This window comes from Mobula birostris, chromosome 7, assembly GCF_030028105.1.
Source record: "Mobula birostris isolate sMobBir1 chromosome 7, sMobBir1.hap1, whole genome shotgun sequence".
In the NCBI taxonomy this organism is placed as follows: domain Eukaryota; kingdom Metazoa; phylum Chordata; class Chondrichthyes; order Myliobatiformes; family Myliobatidae; genus Mobula; species Mobula birostris.
The window spans coordinates 115,108,244-115,123,288 of NC_092376.1; the positions used below are offsets into that span (position 1 = coordinate 115,108,244).

At 39.4% G+C, this 15,045-nt stretch overlaps 1 protein-coding gene across 3 annotated transcripts in view; it reads right to left on the bottom strand.

Moving 5' to 3' along the window:
• LOC140200389 (drebrin-like) overlaps positions 1–15,045 on the bottom strand; it is a 203,698-nt gene that overhangs the window by 4,130 nt on the left and 184,523 nt on the right. For all 3 annotated transcript variants that reach the window (XM_072263652.1, XM_072263651.1, XM_072263653.1), the window contains 3 exons: positions 12,023–12,166; positions 5,913–6,625; positions 4,456–4,540 (listed from right to left, as the gene is read on the bottom strand). In XM_072263652.1, the coding sequence (XP_072119753.1) occupies positions 4,456–4,540; positions 5,913–6,625; positions 12,023–12,166 (942 nt within the window). The remainder of the gene's footprint in view (positions 1–4,455; positions 4,541–5,912; positions 6,626–12,022; positions 12,167–15,045) is intronic.

Genomic DNA, 15,045 nt, shown 5'->3' on the forward strand with positions numbered 1-15,045 from the left:
TCATGATGGAGTAGTGGAACAGACTCAATGGGCCGAATGGGACTCAATTAGCATAACTTCAGTTCTTGGTAAAATATTGGAGTCCATTATAAGACCATAAGACCTAGGCCACACAGTCCCAAACAAGAGAAGATCTGCAGATGTTGGAAACCCAAGAAACACACACAAAATGCTGGAGGAACTCAGCGGGCCAGGCAGCATCTATGCAAAAGAGTACAATCGACGTTTTGGGCCGAGACCCTTTGGCAGGACTCAATCAGTCCCTTGAGTCTGCTCCGCTACTCCATCATGGCTGATTTATTATCCTTCTCAACCCTATTTTCCCATTAACCTTTGATGCTCTGATTAATCAAGACCTATCAACCTCCGCCTAAATATCCCCAATAACTTGGCCTGCACAGCTATTTGTGGCAAAGAATTTCACAGATTCACCAACCTGTCTAAAGAATTTTTTCCCCATCTCTGTTTTAAATGGATGTTTCTCAATGCTAAGGCTGTGCCTTTGGTCCTAGACTCTCCCACTACAGGCAACATTCTTTTCACATCCACTTTATTCAGACCTTTCAATATTCTTCTAATCTTCACTAAGTAATGGTCCAGGGTCATCCAATGTTCCTCCTATATTAACTCTTTCATTCCTAGAGTCATTCTTGTGAACAGGTCAGTGGGAGTAGGCAGCTTAAATGGTTCAGCACTGACTAGATGGGCCAAAGGGCGTGTTTCTGTGCTATACTTTTCTATGACTCTAATCTCCTCTGGACTCTCTCCAACACCAGTAGATCCTTTCTGCTCACAATACATCAAGTGTGGTCTGACCAATGTCTCAGCATTACATTCTTGCTTTTGTATTTCATGAATGCTAACATTACATTCGCCTCTCTTACCACTGAGTCAGCATGCAGATTAACCTTTAGGGAATCTTGCACAAGGACTCCCCATTCTCTCTGCGCCTCTGATTTTTGAATTTTCTCTCCATTTACAAAATAATCTATGCATGTATTCTTTCTAACAAAGTGCATGACCATGCACTTCCCAACACTATATTCCATTGCCACTTCTTTGTCCAATCTGTCTATGTCCTTTTGCAGACACCCTTTCTCCACACCACCCGCTTTCTACCCATCTTAGTATCATCCACAAACCTGGCCACAAAGCAATCAATTCCTTCAACCAAATCATTGACATACAACGTGACAAGAATCAGTCCCAACACCGACGGTGCAGCACACCTCCAGTCACTGGCAGCCAACCAGAAAAAGGCCCCCTTTATTTCCACTTTTACTCCTGCCAGTCAGCCAATCTTCTATCCATGCTAGAACCTTTCCCGTAATACCGTGGAAACTTATTTTGTTAAGCAGGCTCATGTATGACACTTTGTCAAAGGCCTTCTGTAAATCCAAATAAACAACATCCACTGACTCTCCTTTGTCTATCTCATCTGTTATATCCTCAAAGAATCCCAACAGATTTGTCAGGCTAGATTTCCTGAAACCCATGCTGACTTTGCCCTATTTTATCCTGTGCCTCCAAGTACCCTGAAACCTCATCCTTAATAATTGACTCCAACAGCTTCCCAACCACTGAAATCAGGCTAACTAGCCTAAAATTTCCTTTCTTCTGCCTCCCCCCTTTATAAATAGTGGAGTGACATTTACCATGCCAAAATCTATTGATTATTGAAAGATCATTAACTAATGCCTCCATAATCTCTTCAGCTACCTCTTTCAGAATCCTGAGGTGTAGTCCATCTGGTCCATGTGAATTGTCTACTTTCAGATCTTTCCGCTTCTTAAGCACCTTCTCCTTAGTAATAGCAACAACATTCACTTTTGCCCCCTAACACTTCCACATTTCTGGCATTCTGCTAGTGTCTTTTACAGTGAAAACTGATGTAAAATACTTATTCAGTTCCTCCCCCATTTCTTTGTCCCCCATTAGTAGTCTGACATCTACTCTTGTCTATCTTTTACCCCTTATACCATATAACTGAAAAAATATTTTGTATCCTCTCTTATATTATTGGCTAGCTTATCTTTGTATTTCATTTTTTCTCTCTTTATGGCTGTTTTAGATGTCTCCTGTTGTCTTTTAAAAGCTTCACAATCCTCTACCTTCACACTAATTATTGCTCTATTATATGCCTTCTGCTTTTATGCTGTCTTTGACCTCCCTTGTCAGCCACAGTTGCCTCATCTTCCCTTTAGAGTAACAGCAGCCATTACTGTTCAGCCATCATCCCTATTTGTATCCCTGTCCAATCAACTCTGGTCAGCTCCTCTCCCATGCCTCAGTAATCCCTTTACTCCACTGTAATACTGATACATCTGATTTTAACTTCACCTTCTCAAACTCAGGGAGAATTCTATCATATTATCATGATCACTGCCTCCTAAGGCTTCCCTTACCTTACGCTTCCAAGTTAAATCTGGGTCATTACCTAATTCAGAATTGCCTTTCCCCTAGTGGTCTCAACCACAAGCTGCTCTAAAAAGCCATCTCATAGGCGTCCTACACATTCCCTCTTTTGGGATCTAGTAAAAACAGAATTTTCCCAAGCTACCTGCCTATTGAAATCTCATATGATCTTTACAACATTGCCCTTTTTACATGCCTTTTCTACCTGTTGTTGTAATTTGTAGTCCACATCTTGGTTACTGTTCAGTGGTCAGTATACAACTCCCATCAGGATCTTTTTACGCTTGCAGTTTCTTAAATCTACCCACAAGGTGTCTACATCCTTCGATCCTATGTCACTTCATTCAATGGATTTGATTTCATTTTTTACCAATAGAGCCACTCCACCCTCTCCATCTTCCTGTCAGTCCTTTTGATACAATGTGTGACCTTGGGTGATCTGCTCTCAACTGTTTTCTTTTTTCAACCATGACTCTGTGATGCCCACAACATCATACTTGCCAATTGCTAACTGCACTACAGGATCATCTACCTTATTCCATATACTGCATGCATTCAAATGTAACACTTGCAGTCCTGCATTTATCACCCTTTCTGATTTTGGCTGCCTGTTAAACTTTAACTCACTGACTGTAATTTTGCTCTGTTATCTATGTTTCTTTCCTCACAGTCTCACTATATATTACATCTAGTTGTATACCAATTGCCCTATCCTCAGCCGTATCAATCCAAATTCCCATCCTCCTGTCAAATTAGTTTAAACCCACCCCCACAGCTCAAGCAAACCTGCCCACAAGGATATTGGTCCCCCTTGGGTTCAGGTATAACCCATCCTTTTTGTACAGGTAATACTTTCCCTACAAGAGATCCCAGCGATTCAGAAATCTGAAACCATACCCCTGCACTAATTCTTCAGCCATGCATTAATTTGCCAAATCATCCTGTTCCTACCCTCAATGGCACAGATAGTATGCCAGAAATTACTACTCTGGAGGTCCTGCAGTTCAGCTTTCTGCCTAGCTGTCTATATTCTCTCTTCAGCATCTCCTCCATTTTCCTGCCCATGTCATTGGTACCAATTTGTACCATGAATTCTGGCTGTTCACCCTCCCCCTTTAGAATCCCATGGACCTGGTCCAAGACACCCCTGACCCTGGCAACAGATCAGCTGGGTGTCTTTTTCACATTGACAGCATCTGCTTTCTGCTCCTCTAATTATTGAGCCCCTATCTCCACTGCACTCGGCCTCTCCCCCATTCCTCTCTGAGCCAGAGAGACCCACAATAGAATCAATAGAAAACTGATAACCAACCAACGTGTAAAAGACAAGCTGTGCAAATGAAAACATAAGTATATAAATAATACTTAGGACATGAGTTGTAGAGTCCTTGAAAGTGAATCCCGGGGTTATGAAATCAATTCTGAGTTTAGGTGAGTGAAATTATCCACGCTGGTTCAGGAGTACAGCAATTGAAAGGTCATAACTGCTCCTGAAGAGGTGGCTTAGCAGACGAGTGGCAGGACAAAGATGATGAAATGGAGTCACTTGCAACACCAGGGCAGGGAACCATTGAGTGAAAATGGTGTGAAAGGAAGAGGAGGAAAGTCTCAAGAACAATATGACCAAAAAGAGGATAGGGAAAGGTAGAAACAAAGGTGAAAAGTGCAGGTACAAATGTAGGACAGGGTAGATCCCAAATTATAGAGGGAGCATCTGAATAATCAGTTCCCACTCTGACAAAATTCCCTGAGCTTTGAATTTCATGATGGAGGTGTGGTGGTTTATGAATTTGACTTGGACTGAAAATTAGTTTGGCATCTCCTCTGAATCATCCAAAAAATCTGAATATCTTGACTGAGGAGGTGGGAAGCCAAAAATATCCTGGACATCCTAATCAGTCTTCTTTGGACTTCACAAAAATGGAATGTTTGAGATGATAGAGGAAATGTGTAAAGTAGCATGGTAATCAAAGGGCTTTTAGGACATTCAAAAAAATGCAAAACAATATTGCTAATGAAGAAAAAAAGCCAGCTTCTCACCTGGGATTTTACTGCCAGTTTCCTCTACACGTGATTGGAATTTGATATATTCATCTTGTGGTGGATTAAAAAAATCTTCAACTGCCTATAGAATATAAACCATAAAATTTAAGTTAGAAGATGCAGCAAGATATTATACTGAAGTGTGTCTAAAATTATTCAGGTAAAAACAACAGTGCTTTATAGGATTATTTAACTTGGAAGCAAATTTTCTGACTGGGGTTTTAATTTACTTTTTATTTGTTAATGCAATTTGTGCAGTCAAAAATACATCCCTGAGGAAAGAAAAAGAAACAGATCAACTGGGTGAGATTTTAAAAATGAGAAAAATATAGAAATTTAGCACCCTTCCTGTCCCCATCTGTGACTCGGCATAGAGCACCTGCCTCCCTACCACTTCCACCCTCCTCTGATTTGAAATAGAATCACAGGAGACAGCTGCTGATTCATTTTGCCAGTAGTGGCTCTTTGAAGTATTGTTAATAGTGTGCCAATGCATCATGCTCCAATTTATGGTGTTCTAATTAATCTCCAAAGCTCAAATCTATAGGCAACTCCCTGTTGAAAGCTACTATTAAAGCTGCTGCTAGCAATCTTTCAAGCAGGACATTCTAGATTTTAGCCATCAATTTTGCAATTAATTTTATATTTGTATTATTATAGTTGGAAGCACTGAGAACAGATTCTGGCTTAGATACTGACAAAACCAACATTTTATTTAGTCCCATTTGGGATATAGATGCACAGATAAAGGGTTCAGAAAGTTCTTCCCTCAAACAAATAGACAAAATGAGTACAGGTATTAGTGAACTAGATTGTATCAGGTCACATCTTGAGGAAGAAGGGTTCATTTATTCTAGGCTTATTTATGCAAGTCGATCATTTCATAGAATGTTTGCTCTGTAAAGACAGTGCTAGTGTTGGACACACTCATGTAGGGTTATGGTATTTTCAGCACCTCAGTTTATTCTGCCTCAACAATGTGTCTAATCTTTAGAACTGTATGATGTACTGTATAATATTTTTCTATTTCTAACACAAGGTAAATTTCTAATCTGAATGAATGTCGGTGCGGTGCTGAATCATAAGATGTACACTCTCGGCTCACACCCTATGGAAATCTATTCAATCTTCAGTTATTTCAGATAATATCCTGAAATGAAAGGACACAAGATGATGATTGCTCAAGGCTCAATTTTAGGGAAAGAGATTTGCTTACTATTTACAAACTGCTTTTCTGTTGGTATGAGGTTCTGTCCAATTATGTTGTACCTTAATGCAAATTTGACACTGTGGCATATTTTGATTAATATCATAGAGCCAGAATAAGGGAATCAAGAAGTTGAACTCCATACACCTGCTGTAGCTTAAAGCAAAATATAAAATGTCCTCCTTCTTCTTTAAAGCACCACAATGAGTCCTTTGGCACTGCAACTATCCTTTTAACCCCAGCTTACCTCTACATCCTGGGGCTTGGGCAATTCCTGCATTCCAAAGCAAAAGTCTTCACTCATCTGCTGTGAGCCTTCGAGCTCTATGAGGCTTGGAATATTCTCCCAGTTCTGTGAATCAAGGCAATCTGGAGGGGGCGCTGGTAACCCTTCATTGTTATCAAAACACAGCAAGTTGTCTTCGTCATTTCCTCCACTGTTCAGCGGCTGCTGCTGTTTCCCTCGTTCAGTGGGCTCTAGTTCCGCATACTGCCCTGACTCCTGCAAGTTCACAAGTGGTTGGCTATTTGCATCAATGTCTGCAAGTGTCTCATCCAGTGGCGGCCTTTTCATATCTAAAATCAATTCCATTTCGTCAGTACTGGTATTGATCAATGGCTTCTCTGCTATCTCACTGTGGTGTGATTCCGATGGTAGCTGATCTATTCCATTGGCCTCCAAAAGGTCCAGTAAATTCTCATTCACTTCTGGTAAATTATCATTTGCTTGTGGCTTCCCAATGTCCACAAGGCTTTGTTCCTTAGTACTTGTGAAACTTCCCTGCTCAACGTGCACCAACTCTTCAGTATGTACAAAGCTGGGTGCCTCAGGCCATACAGGATTTGGGGCATCCACATCTACCAGACCAGGTTCATCAGTATAGTTTGGCACAATCTGTGCTGGCAGTGGCTCTTCACACAGAATAGATGGGTTTTCTTGAAAGCTAGGTGCAGCCTTGTCTAGATTGACCACAAATAAAAAGAATCATGATATTAAATGCAGGGTATTCCTCAATTCACATTTTCCCGATAACACCATTGACCCTTTGGGTAAAGGTCCTCCATTTACTTATTCCATCTTTGTTGTACTGAATTTCATGCCACTCTCCACCCATTAGAATACAACATACTAAAATAGATTGTAGACTTGATAGCATAGGCAATGAAAACTTAAAAAGCACAGAGATTGGAATTCACAGATTTCCTTGGTCAACTGTATCCATACACTTTTTTTACTCTTTGAGAGAGGTCATGCAACAACACTGTGAAGTCTCGTTTCATGAAACTATATATTCTACACCACTCTTTCTGCGAGTCAAAAAGAAAGCCATATACTGCCCCCTCCTGCCTGGCTCACAATTGTACACAGGTTCTTTTCTCTGTATCTTAAGAATTAAATGCTAACCTTTCTTCTCACCCTGTCACAGAATCTCCCAGCACAGAGGAAGGCTATCTGGTTCATCATGTCTCTGCCAGCTTTTAGAGCTCTTCAGTTGATCTCATTCCCCTGATCTATTAACATAGCACTGATTATTTTCCTTTAAATTTCTATACTATTCCCTTTAGAAATTTACAACTAAATTCATCTCTCTCTCTGTCTTGTAAGCAAAACATTGCTGATCATGCTAACTTGTGTATAAATTCTCGGAGTGCTTTCTCTAATTATGTTGTTAAATGATCTGGTTCCCATTGCTCGACAATGCAAACAGCGACTGACCGTCATACGCACAAAGCACTGAAACGAACCTTTCCGCATGGTATAATTACGCTAGTTTTGTTTTTTTGCTCATCTATATAAATCCCATTTGTCCACATTAGGACTGTATCTTTGTATGCCTATATCAGAACGTCATTTTAAGCATGGTAATTGTATATGATTCCACTATCTTCAGTAGCAGCACATTGGTGGCAATCACTCTGTGCAAAAGTTTTACCCTTAAGATGCCCATAAGCCTAAGTCACCATAAACTTTTGCCCTTGTATTTGATATTGCTACTCGTCCTCAATATTAAAACCCTATATTTTGAACATCTTTACTTAGTCATATTTATTTGCTTTTAAGTAGAACAACTCTAGTTTCTCTAGTTTTCTTTTAAGAAGTGAACTCTCTCACTCTGAAAGTTATTCTGGTAAATCTCCTCCTCAGCCCTGGCATCATCTGTTTGGTACCTAGAATATAATGCAATATTATAGCTGAGTCTAAACACGTGATTTGTTAAAAGTTAGTTAATATTCTTACTTTTGGATTTAGTTGTGCACTGATGAACTTTTTTTAAATAGAGAGATTCACATTTTCCCCATTTATTGCCAGACTCAATAATCTGTACATTCCACTGAAAAGTGCTATGCATGTTGAAGATACGAGAGCAATACAGTATATTTGCTGTAACCATAGTCTAATCTATTATAAATGTTTGGTTTCAGATGGCGCTGGTGAATCTTAGCGACTTCTGGCTGGTGGCAAATGATCACCACAAACATTAGCACGTAACCTCCCCTTGGACTTGGAGGCAATTCGATGTGCCAAAACCGGGCCCATCGCCGAGAGCGAGGAAGACCCAAGATTCGATCGATTGAAGTGCTGGGCTGAATTGGAAAGGACGGGCACAGGCCGAACCAAGGTGGCGGGGTCCAGGCCCCAGAGTGCACCGAAGAGACTGGAAAGACTGGGGCCTAAGGTGAGGGTCAGGCCATTCCAGATCGCCGCTCTGCTCTGCACTGAACAAAGTGTCTGTGGACGGTCTTTCTCTTTATGGACTTCCGTTCAGAATGCTATTTGCTTGCCTTTATTGTTTGCATGATTCGCTTTCTTTCTCTGCACATTGGGTTTTGACAATCTTTAGTGTTTTTAATGGGTTCTTTTTGGTGCCTTTGTTTTGTGGCTGCCTGTTAGGAGATGAATCTCAAGGTTGTATAATGTATACATTCTTTGATAATAAATATACTTTTAACTTTGAACTAATCCACCCATGGTTCTCAATGAGCTGTTATCCTCCCAGTCCTTCCGAGGTTAAGCAAGTTTTTTCCTAATAGGATGATTAATCAGCTTTCCAGAAAACAAATTAGAGTATACATGTATAAGTGCCACTTTGAACAACAATGAAGACAACCTTTACATGCATTTGTGGATTCTTTTGCACTCAGATTTCTTCTGTAAGATTTCATCGACGTATTAGAATAGTATATTTCACAGAGAAAGTCATTGTAATTGCTAAAATTTACAGCCTCAATGTTTATAAGTTTAAATAAATTGTGAGAAGGACTTCCAAAGCAATGGCTGATAAAGATGCCACCACTCGTGGCAGTGTGCCATCCTTTATATGGCACAGACTTTGGATTAAATTTATTTATTTAGTGATCTAATGTGAAGTAGGCCCTGTAGCCCTTCAAACCCCATCATCCCAGCAACACTGATTTAACCCTAACCGAATCACCGTCAATTTACAATGACCAATTGTACATCTTTGGACTGTGGGAGGAAACCGGAGCACCCAGGAAACCCCGCACGTTTAACACGCAGGAGGTACACTCTCCTTTACAGATGACGCTGGAATTGATCTGCAAACTCTGACGGCCTGAGTTGAAATATGTTGTGCTAATCGCTATGATACTGTGGCACCCACTGATAGCCATACTAGACTGCCAATGACCCAATTTGGTATTAGTTTTCAGGTTGTGTTTTCACTGAGTTTCTGAGTCCTCTTTAACTGTAAAGGAATTTAAATAGATTGCAGAATGTTTAGCAGAGATTCAGCAGGACAAAAGGAAAAAAGGCTATTATTAGTTGAAACAGAGAAAACTTCTCTATTATTTTGTAGGCTTTGTTTGATAGATTCACGTCAGGCAGGAATCCAAATTTACAAACAAACCTCTGTGTTTAAACTATCCATATTTTTCAAGGACCATAAGACAGGAGTAGAGAATTGGGCCAGTTGGCCTATCAAGTCTCCTCTGCCATTCAATCATGGCTCTCAACCTCAATCTTCTGCCTTCTCCTGATAACCAGTGACACTCTTAACTAATCAAGAACCATCAACCTCCATTTTAAATTTATGCATGACTTGGCCTCCATTGTCATCTGTGACAATGGATTCCATTGATTCACTACCCTCTAGCTAAAGATATTCCTCACCTCTGTTCTATAGGAATGTCCTTGTATTCTGAGACTGTGCTCGCCTACTGTAGGAAACATCCTCTAAACTCCATTCTATCTAGTCCTTGCAATATTTGATAGCTTTCAATGAGATCTCTCCTCTTTCTTCTAAGCACCAGTAAGTTCAACCCCTGAACTATTAACTGTTAACACTTTCATTCCCAGGATCATTTTTGTAAACCTTTTCTGGACCATTTTTTTAAACTTTTCTGGACCCTCCCCAATGTCAGCACATCTTTAGATATGGGGACCAAAACTTCTCATGGTATTCCAAATGTGATCTGACCAATGCTTAAAGCCTCAGCATTATATCCTTGCCTTGATATTCTAATTCTCTCAAAATGAATACTAACATTACATTTGCCTTCCTTTCTACCAACTCAACTCGCAAGTTAAACTACAGGGAGTCCCACACTAAGACTCTCAAGTCCCTTTGCACTTCTGATTTTTGAATTTCTTTCTATTTAGAAAATAGTCTACATCTTTATTCCTTCTATTAAAGTGCATGGCCATATACTTCCCTGCACCGTATTCCATCTACCACTTCTTTGCCCATCCTCCTGATCTGTCCAAATCTTTCTGCAGATTCCGTGCTTCTTCACCACTGCATGCCCCCACCTATCTTTGTATCATCTGCAAATTTGGTCACAAAGCCATCAATTTCATCTTTCAGATTATTAACATATCATGTGAAAAGCACCTGTCTCAACACGAACCCCTGTAGAATATCACTAGTTACCAGCAGCCAAACAGAAAAGGCTCCCTTTAATCCCATTCTTTGCCTCCTGCCAGTCAGCCAATCTTCTGTCCATGCTAGTAGCTTTCCTGTAATTTCTTGAGCCCTTATCTTGTTAAGCAGCCTCATGCAGCACCTTGTCAAAGGCTTTCTGAAAATCCAATTAAACAACATCCACTAACTCTCCTTTGTTGATTCTGCTTTATTTCTTCAAAGAATTCCAACAGGTTTTTGAAGCACTATGGAAACCATACTGACTGTGACCTATTTTATCATATGTCTCCAAGTACCCCAAAATCTCATCTTTGATAATGAACTCTAGCATCTTGCCAACCACTGAAGTAAGGCTGAGTGGCATATAATTTCACCTATTTTGCCTTCCCCCCTACTTAAACAGTGAAGTGACATTTGCAATTTTCCAGTCCTCTGGAACCATTTCAGAATCTAGTGATTCTTGAAAAAAACAATTCTACTGCCTTCACAATTTCTACAGAAACTTGGGATGTAGTCCATCTGGTCCAGGCAACTTATCTACCTTCAGACCTTTCAGCTTCCCAAACATCTTATCCTTAGGAAAGTAGCTGCACTCACTTCTGCCCTGATATTCTCGAACTTCTGGCATACTGCTGGGATCTTCCACAATGAGGTGTAATGCAAAATTCTTATTAAATTCACCTGCTATTTCTTTGTTCTCCATTACTAACTTCTCCAGCATCATTTTCCAGTGGTTCTATATCCAGTCTTGCCTCTATTTTACTCTTTATATATGAAGAAATCTCTTCTATTTAATTAGTTATCTTACTTTCAAATTTAATCTCTTCTCTCCTTATTGACTTTTTTAGCTGTCTCCTGTTTGTTTATAAAAGCTTCCCACTAATCTTTGCTATACTGTATGCTCTCTGTTTTGCTTTTTTTGTTGTCTTTGACTTCCCTTCTTAGCCATCTTTGCCTCATCCTTTCTTTTCCTTGAGGTGAACCAGTCCTGTGCTTTTTGAATTGCTTGCAGAAACTCCAGACATTGCTGCTCTGTTGTCATCCCTGTTTGTGTCCGTTTCCAATCAACATTGGCCAGCTCCTCTCTCATGCCTTTGTAGTTCCCTTTACACCACAGCAATTCTGATAATCTGATTTTAGCTTCTTCCTCTCAAAGTACAAGATGAATTCTAACATATTATGATCATCTTCTCCTAAGGTTCCGTTAGGTTCTCCCTTAGGTTCCTTTACCTTAAGCTCCCTAATCAAATCTGTTTCATTAACAACACCAGATCCAGTATTTCCTCTCCAATAGTGGGTTCAACCACAAACTGCTCTAAAAAGCCATGCCTTGGGCATTCAACACATTCTTTCTCTTGGGATCCAGCACCAACCTGATTTTCCCAATCTAACTGCACATTGAAATTCTCTATGGCCATCATAACATTGCTCCTTTTGCATGCCTTTTATAATGTGATCCATGCTTCAACTATACCTGCATCCAGAATTAAGTTTGGAACTTCTTCCTCTACAGACTCTTCATTCTCCTCATATATCGGTGTCGCAACAATACTTGGATCTGGAGTACTGAAGGATGTTACATCTTCCTGTCTTGTGGATTCAAACTGTGTCTGGTAGTCTGTAAAGGGTTGAATGTAAAAATTCATTTAAAACTCCAGTAACTACCAAATCTCAAACTTAAGAGAAAAAAAACTATGAAACATAATTTAATGTTTTTAAAATCTAGATATTGCTTTATCAATTATGCAGAAAATGTGAATTAGACTTTTGATAATGCAACCGTAGAAAACTTGTGGGACCGACTGATCTCAAAAGGATCAGCAAATGATCAATTCACCCAATAAAGGGACTTTAAGAGTACAATATTTTGTGGTTAAATATGGTCATGCTGTCACCCACAACTGGTAGAATTCAAAATGATATTTTGAGTGAGCTGTGATTAAATGAGCAATTATTTTTAAAATAACAACTTAGCAGCATATTTCCCAGACAACTATTTATTCATGTTTACATACAAAGAAGGATTTAATTTTCTGAGAGCTGTCATCAAAATTTTCTTTGGAGAATGCCAGAGGATGTTTTTTTTTACAGCAATAATTAAGGACTGAAATACCTTATTGTTGTATGGTTTTGCCTTTAATTAAAGGATTGATTAAAAAGATAAAATGAATTACTTTGCACCCATTATAGAAAATGATGCAGAATAATGCTTCTAGTGCAGCCTGGACTAAGGATTATAAAAGACTGCTTTTGTCTGGTTCAATACAGTATCAGGGAATTGATCCATGAACATCTTTTCTTTGCATTGTCAGAATCCAAATTCATCTCGAAAGATAAAAGTTTGGACACAAACAATATGCAAGGATGATAATCAAGTGAAACTTGTAATATAAAGTTACTGGCCAGATAGGTGATGAAGTTGCTTTTGAGGCTCATGACAGCTTACCTTTAGGGGCATTCAAGAGAACAGAACAGAACTCGAGAGAAAATGTGGGGGGGAGGTACTTTTCTGAAAGTTAGTGAAATGGATCTTACCTTCTAATGCACAAACAGAAGACAAAGATGGAACTGCTTTTCTGGCTCAGAGAAGATGAAACTTACTTTGAAGTAAACAAAAATAGGAAGATGGAAATCACTTCCTGTAGCATGCAGGAGAGGAAAATGTAACTGGTTTTCACATATGTGTATCATAGGAATATGGAAGTACTTTCTAGAGACAAAAAAAGTGGGAATGCAAAGCTTCTTGGAAGCATTATGGACTACAGGACAGCTGAATGAAGCACTAACACATACAAAAAGCAGAATCACTGGAGCAGCTGAGAGTGATAGGTAGGGATGGAAGCAAGCTTCAAGTGAGCCACATGTACATACATAAAACACTCCTCGAGCCAACAGATTGTACCATGGAATAGTAGGATTGATGATGAAATGAAGATTGCATCACTGGAACTTCCACAACAAAATTATTTTGTTTTCAGAAATTTCTAACTTACCAGCCATTAATATTCCATAAATGAACATTTTCCAGTTTGAGGGACTAAGTGAAAGTAGTATGCATACATATTTACCATAATTTTAACTAAGATGTTCTTTCCAATCATTTAACATGATGAACATCAAACACAGGTTGTATCTCCTTGGAAGATTCAAAGTATGTATTAATTTGGATAAATTCTCCCACATTCAATTCCTCTTCATAAGAAAGTATTTAATTTGGAAGCTCAGATATGAGCGATAATAGATGCTCTGAAAGACATTTTTGTCACATACCTGAACCATTTCACCCAACCTCCCCACATTTCTCTCCCTAACACATTTCAAAGTAGCATTTAATATTGTTTGTCACCTCAAAATTTTCCCTGCAGTGTTTGACTTGCGAGGTGACTGTAAAAACAGCAATAACTACATGCAAAGCAGTGGCTTGATGTATTAAAAATAGTAGAGTTGGTCTTGAATGGTTTAGTGAAAAAATGCACTGATAAATGAGGAGAACCGAAGCATGAAATTCTGCAAGTTTTGTCCTTGAGCGACATGCTCTCGACTAGGACAGCTTTACCCATGCCAGGAACAGAATTAATCAGAAGCCTTATTTCTGGCCATTCTTTCATATTTTCTGTTGGAAGCTAGGATTCAAGAGGGATGTTGGCCTATGATGCTTCCAAAAAATGAATAAATCATCCAAACTTACTATGCAGGTTTGTTTACTGAGAAAAGTTAGATGGTAAAGTACCTGAACATGATGCTACCCATAGAACCTCTCCAAGCATTGGACCCCTTTTTGCACCAAATAAATCTTGGTTACATTATACAGTTCTGTTCAAAATACAAAAACAACTTATTTTATCAACCCCAACATTATCTTTATTAAACTTACGTGATTCTTTCCAAACACGTTCGATGTACTTTCTGACTGACTGCAGTCAATACATTAGTGGAATCCATAATTAAAACACATTAGCAACTGTAAAGAGTAGCAATATCTCTAGAGCATTTCTCGTGACCTTCCACGGGCCTTAGTTGTGAAACTGGGAAAGAACCATGGAAACTCTTTCATTAGATGTTTTTAAAGCTGCTTGATCAGCAACCATATTTCAGAATTGTGGCCCCAAGTTTAGCCTGAGAACTCCTGCACCGCCTTAAAGTTTAAAACATGGGCATTAACTCTTCTGTGGAATGCAGGATTTTACTGGCAAAACTAGAATTCATTGTCCATCTCTGACTATTCCTGAGGAAGTGATGGTGAGCTGCTATCTTGAATTATTCTTGTATTGAACATATTCTCACAGTGCTGTTAGAGTGAGCCCACATATTCCCAGCCAGTGTCAGCGAAGGATTGACTAAACATTATCAAGTCAGGATGGTAGGCACACTGGAGGGCAGCCAGAAGGTAGTGGTGGACTCACACATCCACTGGCAGACAGTTAAAAGTTTGGAATTGCTGCTGAACAGGTTTTGGTAAATTGCTCCAAGGCATGTTATAGATGGACACACCACAGC